General features: G+C 42.0%; 1 protein-coding gene across 1 annotated transcript; it reads left to right on the top strand.

The window, feature by feature from the left end:
* Positions 1-106: 106 nt before the first annotated feature.
* LOC112163451 (neurogenic locus notch homolog protein 1) lies at positions 107-23,778 on the top strand. The gene is made up of 34 exons (XM_024299845.2): positions 107-455; positions 1,318-1,399; positions 7,082-7,344; positions 7,435-7,773; positions 8,721-8,843; positions 8,933-9,166; positions 9,249-9,404; positions 9,484-9,669; positions 10,206-10,319; positions 10,865-10,978; positions 12,168-12,401; positions 12,498-12,608; positions 13,682-13,874; positions 13,956-14,101; positions 14,188-14,301; positions 14,767-14,886; positions 14,972-15,124; positions 15,215-15,443; positions 15,536-15,737; positions 15,817-15,970; positions 16,072-16,256; positions 16,929-17,061; positions 17,155-17,412; positions 17,504-17,616; positions 17,705-18,276; positions 18,371-18,811; positions 18,906-19,051; positions 19,142-19,355; positions 19,468-19,552; positions 19,637-19,799; positions 20,542-20,840; positions 20,921-21,068; positions 21,155-21,252; positions 21,339-23,778. The coding sequence occupies exons 1-34, from the start codon at positions 398-400 to the stop codon at positions 22,590-22,592; spliced, it is 7,434 nt and encodes a 2,477-aa protein (XP_024155613.1). The 5' UTR covers positions 107-397; the 3' UTR covers positions 22,593-23,778.
* The last annotated feature ends 2,872 nt before the right edge of the window (positions 23,779-26,650 follow it).

A 26,650-nucleotide genomic window follows, 5' to 3' on the forward strand; every position in this document is an offset into this window, starting at 1 on the left:
ACATTAAAAAAGTATGCTAATAGAAAAGCTTTTATATTTTAAAAAAAAAGTTAGAATCAGAGTGGTGTTTGTTTATGGGGGAGCAAGGAAGTGTGTGAGAGGTGTGATGATGATGGTGGTTGGGGGGTGGATGCCAGATGAGGAGGAGGAGGAGGAGGAAGGAGCGGAGTAAAGAGGGAGGAACTCTCCGGCTGCAGATTTCATTGAGAACTTGGAAGTCAGCGGATTAACATCTGAGAACTCCGTCCTGCTGCAGACTTTCACTCTTCCCAGTCTGCGCTGGGATTTACCTGACGGAAGGATTCCTGTTTTCAAGCGCACAGCTGGAGTATCAAAGCGCGGATCTATGCGAACCCCACGCGGGAGTCCACAACGTCTGTGAAGCTGAAGAGGAGGAATGCATCGTTTCTTAGCGAAGCTGTTTCTTCTCATTCCGGCGATCGTCCCCTCTCAAGGTAAACTTTATCAAAGTGTTTTATTGTGAAAGAATCCCGAATGCGTTATTTATTTTGAAAGGACAGCACAATTCTTCCAAAGTTTTGAGCTAATTCGTAAAGGAAAAAATAAATAAAATCACACAACTGTAGCATGCATGAATGCACGTGAAAGCTTGAGAAAAGATGATCCAGTCGTGGGAAAATTTAAACTTTTATTGTGAAAGAGCTGAACTTTTATGGAATGTTAAACTGCCAAAAATTATTGTGCTCACTAAGAAAATACATTTTTAAGATTAATTTATAATCAATGTATTTAAACTAATGTAAATTTATTTTAAAAATATTTAGATTTTCAAAATAAAAGTTTATTTAAAAAAAAAACGTTTTTTTTCATATTTGTAAGATAAGTGCATGCCTTGAGGTGGTTGGGGGTGTAAGGAAAGGAGGAAGGGCACCTTTTGTCTGCAAGTGTGGGAGAGTGTTGTGTGGGCCCCGTGTTGGGGTCGCGAGGGGGTGGGGGGTGGAGGGAGGCACTGTTATTCCCGTCTGCCGGTAAACAAAGCCAGGGGAGAGTGTTTTATGGCTCGTGCTGGACTCTGATTTCTTTTGTTCATGCCCCTGAGCCCCGCAGCTGCTGCGCAAAAAGCGTGCGCACGCTCCCAAAGCCACGCACCATGCGCGCGGGCCCTCCACCGGTGTCCTCAATCGGGGTCTTCCCTGTTGTTATCCCCCACGGACAGTCATGCAACAAATCAATTAAATGATGTTCATGTGTGCATTAAACTCATGCATGATAATAAATAAATGCAATTAATAACTATTTGGATTTTTAAATAACTTTTTGCACTGAAATACACTTTTTTTTTCAACCTCTCCACAGGTCTGCAATGCTCCCTACCCACTGAGTCATGCCTAAATGGAGGGAAATGTGTGGCCGCCTCCAGTGGCAATGGAGTGTGCAGGTGAGTGTGCAGAAACACATGTTGCACTGAATATTTTAGCATTATTTTTTGCTTTAAAATGTTTGGCCGTTTAGAGTCTTGTTTTAAAATTCCTGAAGAGCAAAGGGGCCACAAATCCTGGCTTTCATTCCAGTCTTTGAGTGCCCAGCAACCGGAGGCCCTTAAAGTCTCCTCTCTGCTGGTCGGCTCATGTACCCCTCCAGGAGCTGCACTGCACTTTTTTTTCCCATTAAAAAAAAAAGAACTTTCTGGGAGAAATTAAAAGAGAATGCACATGCAAAAGGTTGGAGGGGTGACGGAGGGGTAAGGGGACAAAAGCGCCCCCCTCCCAACAGCAGCCCGTTAATGAATGCAAGACTGGAGAAGTGAGAGGACGCGTCCAGTCCTAAATCTTGTTGTTCTGCTTTTTCACGGGCGACAGCTGGGGCTCGCCCGCCGCCCGTCTCCCATTGTCCTGCAGTCAGAATAATGCTGTGTGACTAATCTAAGTAAGGCTTCCCATCATGCCACAGCCTCCCCAAACACCACAGCACCAAACCCCTGCCATAACCCTCCCCCAAAAGGCTTGTCTCCTTCACTTTGAATGAAATCACCCCCCTCATTTAAAGCCCCCGCCACCACTTTGCTGTTTGTGATCTGCAATTGAAAGCCAGATGGCAGTGAAATGTAATTGGAATGAGCCTCGTGGACGTGAGATAAATTAAAATAGAGTGCAGAAATTTGAAGGCAAACAAGTGGGAACTGACAAAAGGATGGATTCTGAACTTTTAACTAAAAATAGGAGACATAAAACACCCGGATGTTTCTTCGAGTTCATCCTGAACTTGCTTGCTACTTTCAAATCCCTAAATATAACAAAACAAAATTCTCCCCTTGCCCTGAAACCAGTAAATCTCCATTGCATTTTCCAGTTGTGGTATAATTTCTGTCTCCATCTGCAAAGAAACTCCTAGGTGGCCTGGTTTATCCCGAGGGCATGTGGTCATGGCAGGCGCTTCTGTGCTCTGTGGGGACAATGGGAGGGGATCTATTGAAAAGCTTGTGCTAGTAGCCCAGGGCCACTAATTCACAAATTCTTATCTGCACACTCCACACACACACACACAAACCTCAGCACGTGTGGACACACTGGCACACAGAAACTTTCCCTCCACCCCACAAAGATCTTATTGTGGTCTCCATCCCTGCTCAGTCCAATTAAAAAAACCGGCAGGATGAGGGCAACCCGCATTCTCTCATCCTCCTTGCTCTCTTCTCATTAATCATTCATCTCTGCCAAGCCAAGCAGCTAGGGTTGTACAGGGACATCCAGGGGTCAGAGAGCAGCGTCTGTGGCAGGGAGGGGTTTCCAGTAATGTTCCAAATCGTCTTGTCAGTGTCACAGATTCAAATTTCTGTGCCCATGATGCAGCTGGTTTATTGCTTCGAGATGAAACATGTATGGGAAAATCCACCTGCGGCAAAGAAAGAATGAGTTGTTTCTGTGATGACTTTGCGCAGATATTCACCGTAGGGGTGCCCATTTTCAGTCTTTTAAGATGTGAAGTTCCCATCACAACATGGCAGGTGGAAGGTCAAAAGTTTAAAGTTGCTTTAAACTACCCCCACACACATTTATACAGACTAGAAGTGAGTCATGTGCTGCTGTGGTTAATGCAGTCACCTAAAAGCATTCAGTGACATAGATTTGAAAGCTACCGAAACCTTTATTTCCCGTTCGGGAGTCACGTGTTTATGTAGAGAAGGGCGAGAGTGAATTGGTAAACAGTTAAATTAGATTTCAGAACTTCATACCACTAAAATAAAATCTCTCCCTTCTGTAAATGTTCAGGACTTATCACTTTTTGTCTCATACATTCTGATTGGATGTAGTTCTGTAGTATCTGTCAAAGTTTTGTAACAGATCATGTTTTCATGGGATGAAAGACAATAGCAAAGCTGTTCACAGAGATCGTAAGAACACATGACGCAACCAAATATGTGACTCAACCACAACAAATCAAGAACTCTTTAAGGGTAAGGAAACTAAAAAAAAAGCCCTGGAGGTAGGGATATCATTGAAACAGCAATAGCAAAAGTTGCCCCAATTAGTCATTTGCCACAACAAAAGAACATTTATTACACACGTACACCACTAATTATTAAAAGATTGTAGGCAAATGACAGACCTCTGTGCATTCAGTGTGTGTGCACGAAAAAACAAAGAGCACGAGTTTCTGCAACAAGGAAGCATTAGGACAAGACTCTGAGAAGTAAGAGGTTACTTGACAGACTGGGGCTTCCTGTTTCCCACAGTGCTGTGGCTGACTGTTTATGTGGGCAGCGTGAGAGCCCTCAAGGAAGGGCACCGTATTGTATGTGTAAAATGCTGTTTCCATTTGTGGTACGCTAATAAGGGCACTGCAAAGTTGAAAAGGTTGGTGACCTCAGCCACACCTTTGCGTGCTATTCTGCTTTGGTTAGTGATAACTATTAAAAATAAACCTACATAACTCTACACGGCCTGCTGACGTGCATCGCTATGAAATCTGATGTCTTTGGTTGGTATGATTGCATTTCCACAACAAAACATGTCTTTTACTTAGATACTGGTAATAAAAAGCTTTAGCCAAAAAGAACGGAGTGGATCTATCACCACCAAAGAGCAAGGACATTTTGCCGTCAAGGAATGCTGATCTTCGTTTGTCCTACTATAGGATTACCAGGCTATAATGGCAATGTAGGCTTAAGTGAATCGGGAGGAGCAAGTGCATGACGAGGTCAAGTGTGTCCTGATTTGGGTTTAAAGTTCTGAGGCTGCTATGGCTCTTGTTGCGTCCATTCTTTAGATGCCAAGGCCCATCTAATACAGTCTACAACTGGTATACCATAAAGAAAGCCCCTATCTACATAGACATAAAATCAATATGGGCCTCTTCAAGCTACTGTAAAGAATGCATTCAATGGAGACATATGTCCTACATTTGATGTGGGCTTTAAGTAGGGGGATCTGGAGATCCTCAAAGCACGGTAATCAAAGCTGTTCTGTCAGAGCGAGTAGATAAGAGGCTATTTCACTTGAGTGGGTGCTGAAAGTTCACATACACCAAAACTGCCTGTCAAATGTAGACCAGACACCTCCATGCATGAGTCTTTGTGTTTTAGTGACATCCACCATCTCACACACAGGACTGTTAGTAATTGAAGCCATAGAATTTCCGTGGAAGTAATAGACTTCAGGTTATTTGATAAACATCAAGAGAGGTAAAGTAGCAGGCAGGTGGTTTTACTGGACTCATTTCTAGATGCAAAGTGTAAGATTTCACTGTCCATTGAGGGGCTTGTATGACGCTTTTACGCATTGTTAAATCTGAACCGGGGATTTGTTATCTTAGGGTTTGTGAGTGAAAGTGACCTTTTAGTAAATGGTCAAGCCAGCTCTCAGCTCTTTATAGCCAAAGCTAGTTAATGGCGTGAGTTCCAACCAATCCACAACAGTCCTAGTTTCCTTTGAGACTGAACTAATTAAACATTTTTGGGAAACTTTATGATGTAATACTTACCAATGAACCTGTTTGATTTAGCTGAATTTGAAATGTGAAATGTATGGATAGTGTTCAGAATCTGGAGTCCATTCATTAAGCTGTTGTGTTCATGCCCCCTCCAACAGATGTAGACCTCCAGGGTCGGCTCTTGGCTAATGATTAAACAAATGTGAGGGAACAAGGGGAAACCAGACAAAATGAAAAGTAGAGGACAGACACAAAAGAATGAAAGAAAGCAAAAAAAACCCAATTTAGGATAAAAATTAAAACACAGAGAGGTAGAAGACAAGGAAACATCTGAGCTGTGTTCACATGTGAAGTTACTGTATGTCACCTTTTATCTTACCACCTAACTGTTTCCACAGCAGTGGCATTTCCACAGCACAGTTGGACCCTTTTTTATTGTAGTGGATAAAGTCACCCCTAAAGTGACAGATGGTAGATCAGGCCCAATGAAGAGAGAGGGGAGAGAAGGCAAAGAGCGCGTCCCACAGTCACAAAAGTCTTTAGGGTCACAGGTCGGGGAAGCATCTGCTCTTGCCTAGGGGGACATTGCATTGCCGAGAGAGACCTGTTGCTGTGGTGTGTGCTGCCGGTCTTTTAAGCATGTGGGTGGATCTTTTTTTTTTCTCAAAAAAGACTGACTTCAAGACAAAGAGGGACTGTCGAAATGCATAATTGAGACCCACCAATAAAAAATATTTGATTGGTAGAAAAGAGTGAAAGGAATTTGGGAGACTTCAAAGTCACTTCAAATGCCTTGACAATCTTCAGTCAATTGCAACTTTTCAGGCTCCCTGTGGGGTCACAAAGGATTGTTAGCACATTCCCCCCACAGTGTCTCGTCTCAGCCAACAATTCAGTTTTTAGCAGTCCAGTGCGACATAAGTAAACGGTGGGAGCAAAGGAAATTGCAAAGTGGGTTGAAACAAAAACCCTCAGTAAAATAGAGAAAAGAAGATAATGTGTTAAATAAAAACATTAAAGACAGCGATTTGAAAAATGAGGGGATGAAGACACAGAAGTTGCAACAGCTGACTTCACATGGGTTCTTAAGGTCCCCAGAGGAGAGGTTGGCTTTTTAGCAGCAGCCCCCCCATCTGAGAAGGGGACAGAGGACAGGGAGAGGAGGGGGCCCGGAGAGGGACAAGTGGAGGGAGGAAGGAGAAAGGAGAATGGGGGGAGGAGGAGGAGCCCTGTCCAACAGCTGCCTTCATTAACATGCGCACCTGCTCCCCGTGGAGATACTAGGAGGCCAACAGATGCCTTTCTTACACATAAACACACTCTTGTGCACACTATTGCACAAGCTCCAATTCAAACATAAACACCTTTTTCTGGGACTGTTTTTTCTCCATCCTTTTAGGTGACAATTGGAAATTTCCATTTAATTTTTTAAGTACCAGACTAATGTCAGAAGAGCATTTACTAAAAACATTTGCCTATTTGGGTGAAAACGAGTATTAGCTGAATATTATCCTTATTTTGACCTGCATTTTTCTCGATTACTAATCAGCTCGTATGAGCTGTGTGACTGTTGCAGTAACTGTTCTTGTGTGAATGGGAGGGAGACACTGAAGGGCTTAAGGCCTGAATGCAGTGCTTCATATGCGACATCAATAGGCGGCAGAGTCCCCTTGATCTCTATGGTCATTCAGGATGAGTGTGGACAGCGCAAGGGTAAAAGGTAGATGGGAACTGGCTGCTAGGCTAGACTATTTGGTGGGGTCTGTTGTCCCAGCAGAATGTGTTTTTAATGTTCTGAGAGATCCTAATCCAGGGAGACGTGGTAGAACAACACACTTTCCCTGTCCCACTGCAATGGAACTTCATTGGGCGGGAAATTTCCATTCCCCTTAAACTCCTCCTCTTTTTGTCTCTTTTGTTTAACCCTTGTGCTATCTTATGGGGTGCAGATGACCCAAATCTTAAATTGACATGTTGTCCATCCCATACTAAATCCCATAAACAGGATTTCAAGACGGGCAGTGAAAATAAAAAAAAAAATTGAAAAAAAAAGTCTTGTGGGGTCCAGATGACCCCACTCCCAAAGTCAACATACCTAGGATAATATAAGGGTTAAAATATTTTTCCTCTTAATTTAAGCTAAAATAGATCATTTAAAAAAAATAATAATAATTCTTCCATGATTTCCCAGGTGTCCTGGTGACTACATTGGCAACCGGTGCCAGTATCCCAGCCCCTGCAGTCCTTCACCCTGCCGCAACGGTGGAAGATGCCGTGCAGTTTCCCGTGGCAACACCTTCGATTTCCTCTGTGAGTGCCCGCTGGGTTTCACCGACAGGCTGTGCCTCACCCCATCCAACCACGCCTGCATGAGCACCCCCTGTCGCAACGGAGGAACGTGTGAGCTTATCGCTCTCACTGATTTCCGATGCCAGTGTCCACCAGGATGGACAGGTATGATGGTTCAAAAACCCCAAGCTTTTGATTATGCATTGCACTCTTAGTTTCTCTATAAACCTTAATGAATCCTCTGTTACTTTTTAGGAAAATCTTGCCAAACTCCCAACCCATGTGCTTCCAACCCATGTGCAAATGGTGGACAGTGTTCATCTTTTGATTCCACCTACCGGTGCACATGCCCTCCCAACTTCCATGGCCAAACCTGCAAGCTGGATGTAAATGAGTGTGCCCAAACCCCTTATCTGTGTCTAAACGGTGGCATTTGTGTAAATGAGGTTGGCTCTTACCACTGCCGCTGCCCTCAAGAGTATACTGGACAGCACTGTCAAACCCCCTACGTGCCCTGCAGCCCCTCGCCATGTCAGAATGGAGGTACTTGTGTCCAGAAAGAAGAAACCACCTACGACTGCAGCTGCCTTCCAGGTAACGTCCAAGCATTTACAAGTAATCAGAACATGCTATTTTTATTATTTTAAAATCCACGTTAACTTTGATTGTTTTTACTAAGTAAAACCTTTCTATGATGTCTATTTTGTCTAGAATGGTTCCATGGGAGAAATCGTTTAAGAAAAGACAATCTGGACTTAGTTGGAGATGTTTTTTCTCTCATCTTGAACAAGAGAAGAAACGTCTTCAACATAAACTAAAAACTAAAACCTGATTACCCTTTTTAAACTTTTTCTACAAGTGAAAAAAAATCTTGTTACCCCAAAAATGTCTTTATTTGCTAGTTTCCACTGACAGGATACAGTTACACAGACGTTTCCTTCTGATAATCACCAGAGAGCCAACAAAGAGACAAAGATACACACATACACAAAAACGTATAGGTCATTTCCAGAGTTTCTGACGTTTTTAGTAAATAACAGCAAGATTGTTTTTAGCTTCTGCTTCTCTAACCTAACAATACAAATAAATGCCTGTAAAGTTTCTGTTTCAAAAGAATTTATTTATAACTAATAAAGTTTTAAGCCACTGTCTGTTTTTCTGCTTGCTATCAGCACAACCAAACTTTGTAGATGAAGGCTTATGGAGGGCTTGAGGGTTAAAGTTTAATCCATGCTGTGTCTTTCGTGGGCGTCTGCTGTGGAATGTGTTCGGATAGAGAACTTCGCTGGCACCTGCAGAGCTGTGGGTTGATTGTTAATCAGTTCATCCTGGTTGTAAAAACCCACTCAGGTCTTTGAAGTCTCAGGAAGAGATGGGCTGTGCCATCATCTAAAGGGCATTACAACTGTTTGCATTGAGAATACAGAAAACATATAATTTTATGGATATAGTGATAACCATGGAAGGAAATGTCTGATTATTAACTAATTCCAAGTGTTATCAGGCAAATTTTATAACTTTTTGTCACATGTCACTTTTAGGCTTTATGGGCCAACACTGTGAGCACAACATTGATGACTGTCCAGGACACAACTGTCAGAATGGAGGGGTCTGTGTGGATGGAGTCAACACCTACAATTGCCAGTGTCCACCTCATTACACAGGTAATGAATATGTCCATTTCTCAGTTCTCATACCTTAAAGTGATAATCGCTGACCCTTCATTTTCTTGCTCTTCTTTAAAACTTCTTAGGGCAATACTGCACAGAAAATGTGGATGAGTGTGAGATGATGCCCAATGTATGTCAAAATGGAGGGACATGCCACGACACCCACGGCAGCTACCACTGCGTCTGTGTCAACGGGTGGATGGGTGACGATTGCAGCAAAAACATTGATGACTGCGCCACTGCCGCTTGCTTTCATGGCGCTACTTGCCATGATCGTGTAGCCTCGTTCATTTGCGAGTGTCCTCATGGCCGTACCGGTATGGTTTTTCCAGCACTTATAATGTACACAGCGCTTTTGGTCTTTCTGAGGGTATTATATAAGGTATGTTTACCCTTCAGGACTGCTGTGCCATCTGGATGATGCCTGCATCAGCAACCCATGCCAAAAAGGTTCAAACTGTGACACAAATCCTGTAAATGGGAAGGCGATTTGTACATGTCCACCAGGTTACACAGGATCTGCCTGCAACTTGGATATAGACGAGTGTGCCCTTGGTAAGTTATAAAGTCAGGACTGCCACCAAATGTTTTTTTTAATACTTAGCAAAAACAACTTGTGTTCTGAATGTTCTAGGTGCCAACCCTTGTGAGCATGGCGGTCGTTGCCTCAACACATTAGGCTCTTTCCAGTGCAAGTGTGTGCAAGGGTATGAAGGACCACGCTGTGAGATGGACGTGAATGAGTGCATGTCTAATCCCTGCCAAAATGACGCTACCTGTCTTGACCGAATCGGAGGATTCCACTGCATTTGTATGCCAGGTAAGACATTAGATTTACATTGTAGGAAAAAAAATGCTTTTGTGCTTTTTTTCTTATCTTTTCAGGTCAGTGTTTCATACAATAGATATTGCTGCTTCAATTTAAAAAAAAAAGCATATTTTCCTAATACAGTACAGCTCCTCTTGTCAAGTCATGCCTGGAAGAATGTGTTTTTCTCTGTTTTTCTTTAAAACCTTCCCTCGCAAAGGAAGTGGTCCTTTCTGATTGGTCAAAAACTGAGGAGCAGAAAGAGGTTCCTCCCTCTTTGTGTGTACTTTCAAATCAGCCAATTGGCAAGCGTTATGTAAATATAGACATGGTGCTACTGAGTGGCATGGTAAAATAACCAGAAAAGTCATGCATTTTAGAAAAAAAAAATATTGTGATGGTTAAACAAAAGCCTATTTTTCATTTGATTATATTTTTTATTTAAAAAAATGATTTTTTTCAAAAAAAAAGGAAAGACTAAACTAAATACTGCACAACTTTTTCTGTTTGATCTTTAAGTTATGTTTCACTTTTGCGGTCTTTGCTAGGATATGGTGGTGTGTTTTGCCACATTGAGGTGGACGAGTGCGCCAGTCAGCCTTGTCTTAACAACGGCAAATGCATCGACAAGATCAACTCCTTCCACTGCGAGTGCCCCAAAGGTGAGAAAATACATTTACAAATGATCTAAAAATTAAGACAAAGTTAGAAAAATTTAAGAATTAGTCACATTTACACCCATTGATTAAAGCTTAAAAGGTAGAATATTTAGCCACAAGATTATTTATATATTCTCTGAATGTTCTGCAGGCAAGCTGCTCAAAATGGAGCAGACTGCTGGAGCATTAGCATATTTGGCGGGCACAGAAGTTTGTATTAAAGCTTAGTTTCAACGTTGTGGGGGCAGGGATTGGTCTGTAGCTGGTAAACTGCTGGAGACCATTGTGTTGTTGTTTAAAAGAAAGATTTCACTGAACAGTAAAAGCTAAGAGGTGGGGGACAAAGGGGGCTGGAGGTGGTGTTGTGGAATGGTTCGCAAGGACTTCCAGTGTCCCACTTCAAATGCAAATGAGTCTGTAATCTTTCTTCCACAATATGCACACTGCAGAAAAAAAGAGTAAAAACTTGGAAATGTACTTTTTTCTTTCTAATTTCACTTTATGCTTAAAGTAAATCTGCATTTCTGTCTTTAAAAATTCATCCACAGGGTTTTCAGGAAATCAGTGTCAGGTGGATATAGATGAGTGTGCTAGTACGCCCTGCAGGAATGGAGCCAAATGTACAGATGGTCCCAACAAGTATAATTGTGAATGTGCTGAAGGTATGAAGGAATTTTGTCAAAAGTTGCTTGTAAATTTTTGTTCTTATTTTAGTGCATAAAAATCTTTCCACATATACATGGAGAATTTCAAAATGCATATTCAAATGTTTGCAAAGACAATCAAATTTGTAGATGTGTAACACAAATTTCATGTTTGTGCAAAGAGTCTCAAATGTGTATTAAAGGCTAACAAATAAAGATTAATCTGTGCAAAACTATTACATGTTTAAACTCTTTAAATTCCACTTGAAGGATGTTGGATACACATGCACAACCTCTGAATGCAAAACATTAAATAGCATATTTATGGGATCTGCAGGCATTTCATATATAATGACTAAAAATATATGCTCACATGAAGTAAAAAACGATTAGGCTTCATATTGTATTTCTTTGTTCTGAACCTCTTATATTAAGATAAAAGTAAAAAAATGAACAGAAATAATTACAAAATAAGACAAAAAAATAATTAAAAAAACCAAGGACTTGCTAAGCACTGATTTTGACATAGCCCTGTGTGACTTTGGTTAAGGAAAAACAAGATCTAACTTAAACAGAAATTACTCAAAGTAATAAAATAATTGAAAAAAGACATACATTTTGTACATTATACTCCACTGAAAGTTTAAGTTTGATTGAGTAAATGCATCTATATTTATACTATGATGTTGTGCATATTTATTTTATTTTATTTTATTTTTTTTAAACAAAATTTTGACCTTTGGACCCAATCACCCTTGTACCTTGTGCAATGGACCAACAAAGTATTTTCAAATAGTGTTTTGCAAAATCTATGTGTACTCAGAGGATTACGTGCGTACCCAACAGTTTGTATGTGCATTTTAAATAATACTAATTAAAAAAAACATTAAAATCACAAGTTTTTTGTATTGATAAATATTTTTTAAATTTTTGTCTCATTTGTAGACTTTATATTTATATATATGAACTTTAAAAATTACACTTAAAATTGTAATTAAAGACACTAAATTTGGAAGATAGAAATAAACTGCATCTCAAATATTAAAAGTCAAACATTTTAAGTACATTTTTTAAAAGTTTTGAATATTTTTAAAATTAATCATAAAACCTGCCGTTTTATCTTTGTATTTTTAACAATGTTGATCATGCAGCTCAACATTGGACTGAATTTGTTGAGGGTCATCACATACTCTCTATGTTTCTGCAGGTTACACAGGCCAACACTGTGAGAATGACATCAACGAGTGCTACTCTGATCCTTGCCACTATGGCACTTGTAAAGATGGTCTTGCTTCTTTCACCTGCTACTGCCGCCCTGGCTACACCGGCCGCTTGTGCGAAACCAACATCAATGAATGTCTCAGTCAGCCTTGTAAGAACGGTGGCACCTGCCAGGACAGAGAGAACTCCTACATCTGCTCCTGTCCTAAAGGGACCGCAGGTGAGACTTCGCTATCCGATAACATTTCTAACATTGAAGACATTTGACATTATTATTCGAAATATTTATTTTTATTTCTTATTTTCTACTCACAAGGCTTCAATTGTGAGATCAACTTGGACGACTGCAAAAGCCAGCCCTGCGACTATGGGAGGTGTATCGACAAAATCAATGGCTATGAGTGTGCATGCAAGCCAGGTTACACAGGTGAGCTTTGGGTGGAGTTTACAGGTGCAGGGGGTGTTCCCTAGAGCTTTGGGAGGGGGTGGTGAGACAGGTGGCTGGCGGGTCCTCTCTTTTGGAACAATAGTTTCGGATTGCCTGTGTGGGACAGGGGACTAGAGGGAGAGGGAACACAGCCCCAAACCTGATCCACGCACAAACACAAACACACAAAGCAGTAACTGTGTTTGCCTTGAAAAGGCAGTGGAGTTGAGGCCAGAGACTCTGTAAGGCGATCCTTCCAAAGAAAAAGAGATCCTTTCTCTGATGTTGTGTGTGACTACATAAATAAACCTCAGCAATGAGTCAGATTTAAATATTTTCACTCCAATTTTTTTAATTTTCTGAACAAAAACTGAGGAATTTTGGGGGGAAATTTTCTCAGCGAGCGGCCTGGTTTCATCTTTTAGAGCCAAACAGAACTGGTCCTGACTGGAAGCTGTTGTGTGATTATTTCACAAAAGCAAGTGAGTGGGGAGCAAGCGTGCAGGCTGCTGTGAATCCCCCCCTCCCTATTCTCCCCACATCTTATTGTGCTGAGTGTGGAGGGAACAGCAGGACTGAGACACAGGGACAGAAGACCATTGTGAATGAAGTTCAGGCAGTTGGGCCCTCCCCTTTTGATTGATGAAGAGCATAGAAGGAGCGAGCTGGGTAGGACATCAGAGCGGTGGGGGGAGTTTAATTGTTACTCGGCCGTGTGTGAAATGAGTCTGGCCTTCTGTCCCCGCCAACAGCCCTGGTGAGGTTAGTTCTGCACAAATGGGGGGTGGTGTACTAGTATGTGTTTGAATAGGGAGAGTAGCCACAGCCGCCAAACTCCTTCTCTCGGGGCAGCAGCACCTCCTCGCAGGTATTCATCAAATCCCAGTGAATAAATAGAGGGAGGGTACAAGGCCAGGTTTTGTCAGCTGAATGCAAAAATGCTTTTTTTTCTTGGACATGTCCAAATGGCGCACAAAACACCACATTGTAACTTTTTTTTTAACTATTCCACCTGTATGGCATCTGTATGGCATTTTCAATTTTGTTCCAAAACTTATTTTATCTTCTTACAGGCACCATGTGTAACATTAACATCGATGACTGTGCCATCAATCCATGCCACAACGGGGGCACGTGCATTGACGGGATCAACAGCTTCACTTGCCTCTGTCCCGAGGGTTACAACGATGCCACCTGTTTGTCACAGGTGGACGAATGCAGCAGCAACCCTTGTATCCATGGCCTTTGTCAAGACCTTGTTAATGGGTGAGCGCAGGCTTAATTTTTGGATTAAAAGTGACATAAAATAGAAAAGCAACTAACTTGTATTGATTTCTTCTTCTACAGTTATAAATGTACCTGCGACTCCGGATGGAGTGGCCAAAACTGTGACATTAACAACAACGAATGCGAGTCCAACCCCTGCATGAACGGAGGCACGTGCAAGGACATGACCAGTGGATACCACTGCACATGCAGAGTCGGCTTTACTGGTTAGCTCTAACCCATCCTATATCATCCCAAAAAGTTACCACCAAATCCCTTAAATCAAGTGTGTTTTCTAATCTCGCCACTGTAGGACCTAATTGCCAAACTAACATCAATGAGTGTGCCTCCAACCCCTGCCTTAACCAGGGGACATGCATCGACGATGTGGCTGGATACAAGTGCAACTGTTTGCTGCCTTACACCGGTACGGCACAGCATGGCTTGTCTGTCATTCAGAGAACCCTGAACTTGCTACTAAAGATGTAGCCCTTCAGTTTCCTCACAATTGTTTATCTAATCATATCCTGTGATGTCAAAGACAACATTAGGGACTTGCTACTAACTGGGATGTTTGCGGAAAGATCCGGGTGTCTGTTTCAAGGGGATAACATAGTATGTGTTTTTTGAAATAACATGACGAATCACCTCACATGCGCTGCAGAAGTAGATACTACTCGCAGAACTGTTTTCTGCTTCCACCACATCCTGTTTCCTGTCTACGATCACACAATGGCAGGAAGCAGGAAAGCCCTTCCTGTTTGGTTAGGTCGCCATGGAAATGGATAAGGAAGTTGAGTGGAAAACGGGATTTAGATATTGGCGCTTAGACCAAAAGAAAGTGCATTTTATGCATAAACTTTATGGTTTATTACTTTTTCTTGGTTACCAGGTGAAAACTGCGAGACCCTGCTGGCCCCCTGTGGTTCCCGCCCCTGTAAAAATGGTGGTGTGTGCAAGGAGGCTGAAGACTACCAAAGCTTTTCTTGCATCTGCCCTGAAGGATGGCAAGGTATGCATCTAGCTTTCTATACCTTCTATACTTTTCAAGAACAAGAAAAAAAAAATCCCTCAACTGTTCTTTTCTTTAATGCAAGGCCAAACATGTGAAATTGACATCAACGAATGTGTGAAAAGTCCGTGCTGGAATGGTGCTCTTTGCTTCAACACTATGGGAGGCTACCAGTGCAAGTGTCAACCGGGTTTCACTGGCCAAAAATGTGAAACAGACATCGATGACTGCAAACCGAGTAAGCCGCAGACTAAAAGCAGAGCATGAGCAACCTTAAAAAACCCCTACTTCTTATTTATAATCTCACATCCTTCTTTCTGTGTTTCAGACCCGTGCAGTAATGGAGGTCTGTGCCACGATGGGATCAGCACTTTCACGTGCACGTGTCTGCCCGGCTTTCGTGGCAGCAGGTGTGAGCAGGACATAAACGAGTGTGAAAGTAACCCCTGTAAGAATGGGGCCAACTGCACTGACTGTGTCAACAGCTACACCTGCACCTGCCCTACAGGATTTAGCGGCATAAACTGCGAGATCAACACCAACGACTGCACTGACAGGTATTCCACTTTGTCATTATTAAACTCACTTCGTAAATATTCACTCCAAAAGGTATGTTTTTAAAACAAATCAATTTCTTGTTCTGTTGTAGCTCATGCTTTAATGGTGGTACTTGTGTGGATGGAATCAATTCATTCACTTGCCTGTGTCTCACTGGATTCACTGGAAGCTACTGCCAATTTGATATAAATGAGTGTGACTCCAAGCCTTGCCTCAATGGAGGAACTTGTCTTGATGGCTATGGGACGTATAAGTGCACCTGTCCTCATGGCTACACAGGAGTAAATTGTCAGGTAGGTGAAAATAATTTTAACTGGATTCTATATTCTTTGGTTCATTTAATTAATAATTTTATTCTGAAAATCTTTTTAGCATCTTGTCCGATGGTGTGACTCCTCCCCCTGTAAGAATGGAGGCACTTGCTGGCAGCAGGGTGCTTCTTACACCTGTCAGTGCCAGACTGGGTGGACCGGCCTCTATTGTGACATCCCGAGTGTTTCTTGCGAGGTTGCTGCTAAACAGCAAGGTACAACAGTGTGCATCTACTGCTTTGGATTTTGTTCTCTCAATTTGTCATAAAACATTCTCGCACGTAGCTGCCACTTTTGACATTTTGTTGCGTTGTAGGTGTGGAAGTGAACCAGCTGTGCAGGAATTCAGGGCAGTGTTTAGATGCTGGAAACACACATTACTGCCGCTGCCAGGCTGGTTACACTGGGAGTTACTGCCAAGAACAGGTAGATGAGTGCTCACCCAACCCTTGTCAGAATGGAGCAACCTGTACCGACTACCTTGGAGGTTACAGTTGTGAGGTAAGGGACATCATTTTTACTTGATTCAAGAGGAGTCTGTCAGCTATTTGCAACCATGCAGGCAAAATAAAATGTAATCTGTGATGACAACAGATACTTGGACTGAAAACTATACCAAAATGATGAAATTTGCATTATCTAGCAATACATTCTCATCCCCAAGAAGTCACACATTGGCGTTTGGTTAAGGCCCCCTCCGTGCCACTTGACGTTTTGGGTGTCCCCAACTCAACGTTTTTTTGACGTGCTGGCTGTTTGTAAAATACAGGGTCCGCAACTCTTGGGACTAAGTACCGGATGCACACTGGTCCAGTACCTATACCCTACCTTAACCCAGTACTGCTTCGCATCCGATACCGTGTCTCGTTCATGCCCGGTACCGCGTCTGGTACTGGTTCGGATCCAGTATCTCATTTGGACCGTTGTCGGGTTAGACTTAGGGCACTGGTGCGCTACGCGTCACGGTACTGGACCGGTTGTGGTTCGGAGCCCGGGTGTTGAGGAGCCATGATTTAATGGGAACAGCCAGTATGTCAAAAAATACAAGTTGAGTACACCCAAAACGTCAAAAAGTAACACGGAGGGGTCATTAGCCAAACGTCAATATGTGACGACTTGGGAGTGAGAATGTGGGCATATACGACTATATTTATGTTTGTCTGCATTTCTCAGTGTGTCCCTGGTTACCATGGAGTTAACTGCTCCAAAGAGATCAATGAATGCCAGTCTCAACCCTGCCAGAATGGCGGCACCTGCATTGATCTCATCAACACCTACAAATGCTCCTGTCCTAGAGGAACACAGGGTACAACTCAGCATTTTCAGTTTGTTTAATAAGCAATTCCACATTAAATCAATGTATGTGGTTAACATTTTTACAACCTCACATCTGCTTCAGGTGTCCACTGTGAGATGAACTTGGACGACTGCAACCCCTTCAATGATCCATTCACAAACGAGCCCAAGTGCTTTAACAATGGCAGATGTGTGGACCGCATTGGAGGCTACCAGTGCGTGTGTCCTCCAGGTTACGTTGGCGAACGGTGTGAGGGCGACGTCAACGAGTGTTTGTCGGATCCTTGCGACCCCAGTGGGTCTTACAACTGCATCCAGCTCACGAACAGTTACCGCTGTGAATGCCGCACTGGCTATACAGGTAAGGCTGGATATCTCGCAACAAGTTACAAGACAACAAAAGTCTTATATTTATGAGATAATCTGACATTCTGGATGCTTCTGCATTGCAGGACAGCGTTGTGACAAGGTTTTTGATGGCTGTAAAGGACGACCCTGCAGAAATGGAGGGACTTGTGCAGTTGCCAGCAATACACCTCATGGTTTCATCTGCAAATGCCCCCCTGTGAGTGTAAAATCTCATACTTAAAAAGCTGCTTCGTTAAAAGTTAAATTCTCCCTTCATGTTTCTTATCTATGCTTTTTTTCCCCAGGGCTTTACTGGTTCTTCTTGCGAATATGACTCCCACTCTTGCGGAAGTCTGAACTGCAAGAATGGTGGTACATGCGTGTCAGGTCACCTAGGCCCCCGCTGCCTGTGCCCCTCAGCTTTTACTGGGCCAGAGTGTGAAACCCCCACAGACAGCCTTTGCATTTCCAATCCCTGTTACAATGGCGGTACGTGCCAGACCACCCCTAATGCTCCCTTCTTCAAGTGCAGCTGCCCCAGCAACTTCAACGGCCTTCTTTGCCACATACTGGATTACTCCTTTGTCGGGGGGTTTGGCCGAGATATCACCCCACCTCCGGAGGTGGAGGTAAGCTGTGGGATTCCACAGTGTGATGAGTGGGCTGGCAATCACATCTGCGACTCACTCTGCAACAACCATGCCTGTGGCTGGGATGGAGGAGACTGCTCTCTTAATTTTGATGACCCATGGAAGAACTGCTCAGCTGCTCTGCAGTGCTGGCGTTACTTCAACGATGGAAAGTGTGATGGGCAGTGTAACAGCCCGGGATGCCTCTATGATGGCTTTGATTGCCAAGGACAAGAAGGGCAGTGCAAGTAAGTTTGTAATATGGAAAATATATATAGAACATATTGGAAAATATTGTTCAAGCACTGATGCTAACAGCCATTCTGTCCTTTTTTTGTCTAGTCCATTATACGATCAGTATTGCAAAGACCATTACGCTGACGGTCACTGCGACCAAGGCTGCAACAATGCAGAATGTGAATGGGACGGCCTGGATTGTGCCAACAACATGCCAGAGAAGCTAGCAGATGGCCATTTAGTTCTGGTGGTCCACATTCCCCCAGAAGTGCTGAAAAACCGCTCATCATCGTTCCTCAGAGAGCTCAGCAGTGTCCTCCACACCAATGTGGTGTTTCGCCGGGATGCCAAAGGAGAGCCCATGATTTTCCCTTACTATGGGAATGAGCAGGACCTGGTCAAACACAACATGCTCAAACGATCGACAGACGGCTGGCCAGAGTGGGCCTCAATGCCGGCCAACATCTTGGATGAGATGAAGGAGAGTGTGTCCTCTGTGGTCACCTCAAGGAAACGCAGAGAACTGGATCCAGTGCAAGTCAAAGGGTAAGAAGAAAATGTATCAACGAAATCGCTCCCAAAACACTTCTTACTTTTCACAGAAATCTGCAATGCTCATGTTTGTCTTTTCTCCTAATAGGTCTATAGTGTACCTGGAGATTGACAACCGTCAGTGTTACCAGCAGTCCTCTGAATGCTTTCAGAGCGCCACAGATGTTGCTGCATTCCTCGGAGCGTTGGCCACCAGTGGACACCTCAAAGTTCCTTATATTGAAGCTGTCACAAGTATGACACATTGATCTTTTACATAACACATGCAAACATCTAAAGATACCCTGAAGTACCTTACTAATGAAGATTTGACTTCTCCTTCAGGTGTGAGGCCACCTGGATCCACTTCTGAGCTCTACCCCATGTACATAGTCTTCCTGGGTTTGGCTGCTCTGGGTTTTATATGCTTAGGTGTTCTGGTGTCCCGCAAACGGCGGCGAGAACATGGCCAGCTCTGGTTTCCGGAGGGATTTAAAGTATCTGAGCCTAGCAAAAAGAAACGCAGAGAACCATTGGGGGAAGACTCTGTTGGACTGAGGTAAGTAAAAATCGAGATTAAGGTCTTAAACTGGCTATGTTAAAAAAACAGGATCAATAAATAAATAATACTTTTTGTCAAATGGCTGATTGTCTTGTATCCCTTTTGACAGACCTATGAAAAATTCTGACATAAATCTTATGGATGACAATCAAAATGAATGGGTTGACGATGATCCAGACTGTAGGCGCTACAGGGTAACTATCCATTTTTCCTTGTTATTCTAAAGAATTGTAAGGAGAGTTGATGATACTGACAAACTGGATCGGTCTGTTTTTCAGTTGGAGGAGCAAGCCATGTTAGATTTATGTGATCACACTGATCAAAGGAAATGGACTCAGCAACACCTGGATGCCGCTGATCTGCGGATTGCATCCATTGCTCCAACGCCTCCTCAAGGAGAAATTGAGAACGACTGCATGGACGTCAACGTCCGGGGACCAGGTTTGTTTACAAACAAAATATGGCATGTAACAGTTAGGGCTGGGTTCATAAAATCGATTTAAACTCAACAGATTAATAATCAATTTATAAAAATATAGATTGATTTCCCACATAAAGCTAAAGTACGCTATCTTAATGGAACTTCCCATTGGACAGCTAATGCTAACACTTGGTCGACCTAAACATACATTGCTGATTAAATAAACATCTTTATATACTCACAGGTATGAACTCTTTTAAGGAAATATTGCTTTAAAGTAACCATTTTTGGTCTAAAAAACACATTCTTGGCTCATTCTTTCTTCTTCTTCTGGAATAAGGTGTAATTGCATGATCGCCACCTAGTGGCCAAACTGAAACGCCCTCCAGGAGAGGGAGAGAACACTGTTTACAATGATCTGAAGTTTTTGTTGGAGCTTCTCCTTTTGAGAATCCACATAGCACTGTAAGAAATTAACAATCTCATTATTTCACTAATAAATTTTACAGTACGTGAACTGTGACAGATTATTATAAATATATTAGATTATTATTGTATTTATAAACAAATGTGTATACAAATGTAAACTCAAAATAGAATCGAATTAAAGGATGGAAAGAATTAAAAAAATTAGAATCAAATCAATTTAGGCTCCTGTGAATTGAATTGAATCGATTCTGGAAAATATAATCGATACCCAGCCCTAGTAACAGTCCTAAAAGCCATGTCAAAAATGTGTTAACTTATTTCTTTGCGTTTCAGATGGATTCACCCCTTTGATGATTGCCTCCTGCAGTGGGGGAGGATTGGAAACTGGTAACAGTGAGGAGGAGGAGGATCCCTCAGTGGAAATAATCTCAGACTTCATTTACCAGGGAGCCAACCTCCATAACCAGACTGACCGAACGGGAGAGACTGCCCTCCACCTGGCAGCCCGCTACGCTCGGTCAGACGCTGCTAAGCGCCTCTTGGAATCCAGTGCTGATGCCAACGTTCAAGACAACATGGGTCGCACTCCGCTTCACGCTGCTGTGGCGGCAGATGCACAAGGAGTGTTCCAGGTATCTGTTTGCTCTGTTAAGGATGTTACAGTCATCTTGAAAAAAAGTTATATACCTAAATGCGTTTTTTTCTTTTTTAGATTTTGATCAGAAATCGGGCCACCGATCTAGACGCCCGCATGCATGACGGAACAACACCTTTAATACTTGCTGCTCGCTTAGCGGTGGAGGGAATGGCTGAGGAGCTTATCAACTCTCACGCTGATCCTAATGCCACAGATGACTCTGGTGAGTTTTGTTTTATCAGACAGTCCCTACAGATGTCCTATTGTCTGGGAGACATAATAACAAATATTTTTTATCCTTTTTTTTAGGTAAATCTGCCCTTCACTGGGCTGCAGCGGTAAACAACGTGGAGGCTGCCTTAGTCTTGCTGAAGAATGGTGCCAACAAGGATATGCAAGATAACAAGGTCTGTTCAAATCTGATCTAGATTACTTTTGTATAATTATTTAATCAATAATCCTCTAACTTGGTTTTGTCCCTTTTTGCCTTTAGGAGGAAACCCCACTCTTCCTTGCAGCCCGCGAAGGCAGCTACGAGACAGCAAAGGTACTTCTGGATCACTTTGCCAACCGCGAAATCACAGACCACCTCGACCAGCTGCCTCGGGATATCGCCCAGGAGCGCATGCACCATGACATTGTCCGTCTTCTGGACGAGTACAATGTGGTACGAAGTCCGGGGCTCCACAGTGCCCCCCTAAACACCTCCACCCTTTCACCGCCCCTCTGCTCTCCAAACGACTATCTCGGCAACCTGAAGTCAGGTCAGTCTGTGAAAAAGGTCCGTAAAATTAGCTCCAGTGGAAAAGGGGGAAAAGATGGGTGCAAAGATAACAAGCTGAAAAAGAAGAAGTCTCTGGATGGGAAGAGTAACTTGTTGGATACATCAGCAGTTCTCTCCCCAGTTGAATCCCTTGAGTCTCCCCATGCCTATCTGTCAGATGTGGCCTCTCCTCCCATGCCATCCCCCTTCCAGCAGTCTCCACCTATGTCCTTGAATCAGCTGCAAGGCAGTGGGGACTCCCACATAGGCCAGGTGAGCATGGGCAAAGATTTGGGCTGCATTTCTTTTGACCCAACACCACCTCGCCTCTCCCACCTGCCCGTGCAGAGCTCCAACGCTCAGGGCACGACATCCATCAGCAACCGAGGAGGTCAGTGCGACTGGGTCTCCAGGATGCATCATGATGTGAGTCAGCAAGGAAGCTACACCCAAGCAGCGACACACAACATGCTGGGGCCTCTGCACGGAGTCAGCACTGCCACTTTGTCTCAGATAATGGGCTACCAGAACGTGCAGACCGGTCACCTCGGCTCGCCCTCACACATGCTGCAGCAGGTTCACTCCCGGCAACTGCAGCACCAGAACTCAAACTCCACCGCGGCTGGTCAAACCCTCAGCCAGAACTTTCCCACTATTGAGCTGAACGGCTCCGAACTGCCGCAGAACAGCAGCTCGGGCCGGTCGGTGCCGATCCACACGGTGATGCCCCAGGAGACGCAGATGTTGGGAACCCAGTTTCTCACCCCTCCATCCCAGCACAGCTATTCAGCCCCTATGGACAACACTCCCAGCCACCAGCTCCAGGTCCCCGACCACCCGTTTCTGACCCCCTCCCCGGGGTCTCCCGACCAGTGGTCCAGTTCATCCCCACATTCCAACTTATCCGATTGGTCGGAGGGCATCTCCAGCCCGCCCACAAGCATCCACTCACAAATGAATCTCATCCCAGACCAGTTTAAGTAGAGACATCTAAACCAAGACTCTATGTACAAACACAGTGTCAAACTTTTCTCAAGACTGAATCCCTTTTTATTACAAGTTTTTATACTAATAAGATACTTTTTAGCTATTTTGTATTTATTTATGAGCATTTTTTTTTACCTGAAATGAAAAGATGATTTTATATTTATGATTTTTATTTGTTCTGTTTGTTTGAAAACAATAGAAACTCTTGAAAAGAAATGTATATGAGAAAGAAAGTCTCCTAGGTGTGTACACTGGTTATTTATTTGTCTTTTGTTGATATTTTTCACTGAAAATTTTGGAGCTTCAGTTCTCACAAATTTAAACTTTTGAGGTCAGCATTATGAAATGCTTGTTTTTTCAGACTTTTATAAATATTTTAAGTTTTCAGTATTAATTATATGTTAACCACCTTTTTAAAAAATACAAGTTTTGTCACATTTTCACTAAGTCTTATCACTGAATATGTGTTGGACGATGATTTAATATATTTCTACGAAGCGTCACCTTTTCTTGCGTGTTACGCCGGAGGAGAGGAACCAGAGAAATGAAACTTTGGACCTTTATAAGCACAGAACTTACTTATAGGATGTTGTTCAGACTGAGCAGAAAAAAATCTGAGCCTATTTTTAAATAACTTATGGTCTGGGCTGGTGCTGAGTAACTGATTTGTGGCAACTAATGATGCAAAGCTTGTGTCTTTGTTTCATTTTGCTTCACAAATCCCTGTTTATGGTTACCATGTTTAACCTGTTAAGTGATGACCTACTGTAGAGCGCTGGAATGTTACATTTGCCACCGTTTAAAAAAAAAAAAAAGAAGTGCCAGTGTGATTTATTTGTTTATTGTTGATTGTTTTTCCTATGAAAAGCAATGTATTTGTGAGATTTTATGTAAAACGAGGCAAACTTTGTAAAAGAAATGGGACCTTTGTGTGTTTAACGACATCATCTGCACTTTGTAAAGAAGTGTGGTTTAGGGTGTCTAAATGTCATGTTTTATAAACTAATCCTAAAGGTTAAGATGTGTTTTTTAAATGAAAATAACTCAAATCTTCACGCACAGCTGTAGAAAAGATTTCTGTGTAAAATGATTTCTTAAGAAATGTCGTCTGATAAAAAATAAATGTTATGTAAAATTGTCATGATTCAATAAATAAATACTGTTAAGCCTTCTCTTACAATAACTTGTGTTTTTTTTTTTCAAATAATTGCAACAATGAAAATAAGTCAAAATGGTTAACGATTCATTTGAGCAGAATAATACCCATGGAGGTTTATTTAGGTAAAATCCTCTTGTTGTTTTCTGGATATACTGTTGACGGATAGATTGAAGTGGTTTTACCAGGCAAGCCTTTAACCCTTTTTTCTGTTTGTCTATGCTTAAGAATGAGGGTTTTTGAAGGATCTAAATCCTGGAAAGCAGCTTGATGGGAGGAAGAAGCCTAATTTAATGAATACATGACAAAAGAGCTGAAGGGAATCTGGTTTGACAATGAAAAAGATATAATACAAAGACTAATAATTAATGAGCAAAGAGCAGCTGAGATGACTGGCAAAAAGACGAAACTAAAAATCAACATAATTTAAACAAACAAAGCAAGGATTTACCTAAAAAGACAAAATGAAAAAAAGGCCGTAATCCTCAAATTTTTAATAGGTTATTGTGTAAAATGGCAAGATGAAAACATTCAATGGTCTGTGAGTCAGAGCAGTTTGAACCGTTTTAGTGAACTTGCACGTAAAAAAGGACTTACATAGATGATCATAAAAATAAGTTTGTAAGCATAAAAACTACAACTAAAAGTTAATTTAATAAAACTCCTATTTAGGTTATATATTGGTTATTTTCTCTTTTTTTCTCATAGTCAGCTTTAGGATTGATTTTTAGGTTCTTAGACTTTTATTTTGATCAGATTTACCTTTAGTTTAAGATGCTCCCAGAGCCTCGGGTGATCAAGTCTGCTGGAGCTCCCAAAAGTCAGAACAAGAACCCAGATTTCAGCACGGTGGGCCTTGCCTATAGAACAGCCCGCCTGCGGATGTGAGGGCTTCACCCACTGTGTGGTTTTTTAAGAAAACACTGATAACTCATCTGTTTTGTATGGATTTTAAGTCGTTTTTACATGTCTACATGGTTTAAATTGATTTCATACATTTTATTTATGTGATTTATTTTTTAACATGTGTATGTGCTTTATTTTTTATTATGGTTGCTATTTTTAACCTATATTTTTACAATTATTTATTTTTTTTTTAGCTGGAAAAGTGCTTTATATATGAAGTTGAATTTGAACAGTGTAATAACTGCTACAACTTACAATTTATTTTCTATATGAAGCGCTTTTGTTATAGTAAAATATGTTTAATCTATGTTGAAATTCATTGGAAAGAGAAATTCCTATTTTGAGAGTGAAGATTTTAAAATATGTGTTCATAAATAATAGAACACTTCAGGCACATGCTCCTCAAACTAGTCAAATATTGCTTAGATATTTGAAATATTATTGGCCATTATAAATTATAGGAAGACTGAGCTTAATGGACAGAATGAGAACACACAGATTTTATTTTTTTTATGATTAAATTGAGAGAACATGTAAGTTTGAAGTTGAAATTTTTCTGCTAGACCAACTGAATGTAAATTTTAAAACAGCTACAGCTTACTTTATAACTATGCTGCAAGTTGTATCAGCATGAAGCTACATTGCCCCCCCGTGGTGACACACTGTAATAACAAGGATTGCATTTTTGATTTAATCAAAAGCAACTTTCACATGAGATTTGACTATTATAAAAGGTAACTTTTTCAAACTACTCTTTAAGTTTTTGCAGGAAATAAATGAAAAAATCAATACCTTTTTAATGTATTGTACCGGACGAACATGCATCTAAGACCAAAAAATATAATAAATGTTCACAATATTCTAATCATTTTTGGACATATTTCTTTTTTGTTTTTTCATGTAATACCTAAATGATTAAACATGATGCAAAGAAAACATTTATCACCATTATTATATTTAACACACTCCAATTATTGTTCATACTTTATACAATTTGATTTAGGCATAATTAAAGGCTTTACATGTAAACAAAGCTTAGTTTAATTCAAAGTCTCAAGTTTAGTTATAAGCCAAAGGCCCATTGAGATGAAAATTTTGTTTTTACTATTTTTTAACATGACATTTTTTTTTTCTTTTAGCTAAAAGTGTCATAATTATAGCAAAAAGATTACCGTGAATGCTATCAAAATAGATCAAAAGATGATTATAGTGTTTATTGGAAGGGCATGTGTCATGCAAAATCAACTTTTTTTTTTTTTAGCTTTTTAAGTGTTTTTTTTAATGTTAATTCCTAACAAAAAAACAACCCCAAAGCAGCAATTTTCTCCATTCATTCTTCTCTTTGAATTCCTCTGAAACTCGGCGCTCTGAGCACCAGCCCCTCCTGATCCCATGACGTCACAAAGTGAGGAACAGCCCCTTCCAGGGAGACTCTGCACTGCCCCCAAAATAACACTCACCCTTACATTCTCCACGGAGATAGAGGTGATCAGCAAACGGCTTTCCATTTATATGGACTTGAAGGTGGACGTAATCCTGGCCTTGTACTCGTCCAGCCGCGTCAGGATGTCGTAGCCGTACAGCGACAGCAGCCAGATGGGTGACAGCAGAGGGGGCATTGGTGATGGAAATTGCCCCCTCATGCTGCTCAAGGCCAGGAATTCCTCACAGATGCCAAGGTAGTGGACCGCTCTCCGCATCCCGGAGTTTGAGCGCTGCTCAGGAACAGCCGACATGTGAAGAACAGGTAAAGGGAGGTTGGTTGTAGATTGGGCGGGGTTGGGCAGGGTTCCACCACAGATTCAGCTCAGAGGTGAGCCTAGCCTTTTCCGAGCCATCCCTGGAAAACAACACTCGCCCAATCCACTGTTATATGATATAGAGACACAAAAAGCTGCATCTGCTGTTGCATCACCAGCAGATGCAGGTGGAGGGACACCAGCTGGAGCTGGCTGCTCAGCCGCATCATCAGGGGGACGCGGTGGAGCACTAG

The sequence above is a fragment of the Oryzias melastigma genome, linkage group LG12 (assembly GCF_002922805.2).
Source record: "Oryzias melastigma strain HK-1 linkage group LG12, ASM292280v2, whole genome shotgun sequence".
Taxonomy (NCBI): domain Eukaryota; kingdom Metazoa; phylum Chordata; class Actinopteri; order Beloniformes; family Adrianichthyidae; genus Oryzias; species Oryzias melastigma.

Bases quoted from the DNA above. Each gene is read 5' to 3' on its own strand.
- LOC112163451 (XM_024299845.2), top strand. From the start codon at position 398: ATGCATCGTTTCTTAGCGAAGCTGTTTCTTCTCATTCCGGCGATCGTC. The intron at 15,125-15,214 runs GTAAGCCGCAGA...TCTGTGTTTCAG, and splicing joins CATCGATGACTGCAAACCGA to ACCCGTGCAGTAATGGAGGT. The intron at 16,257-16,928 runs GTAAGGGACATC...TGCATTTCTCAG, and splicing joins TTGGAGGTTACAGTTGTGAG to TGTGTCCCTGGTTACCATGG.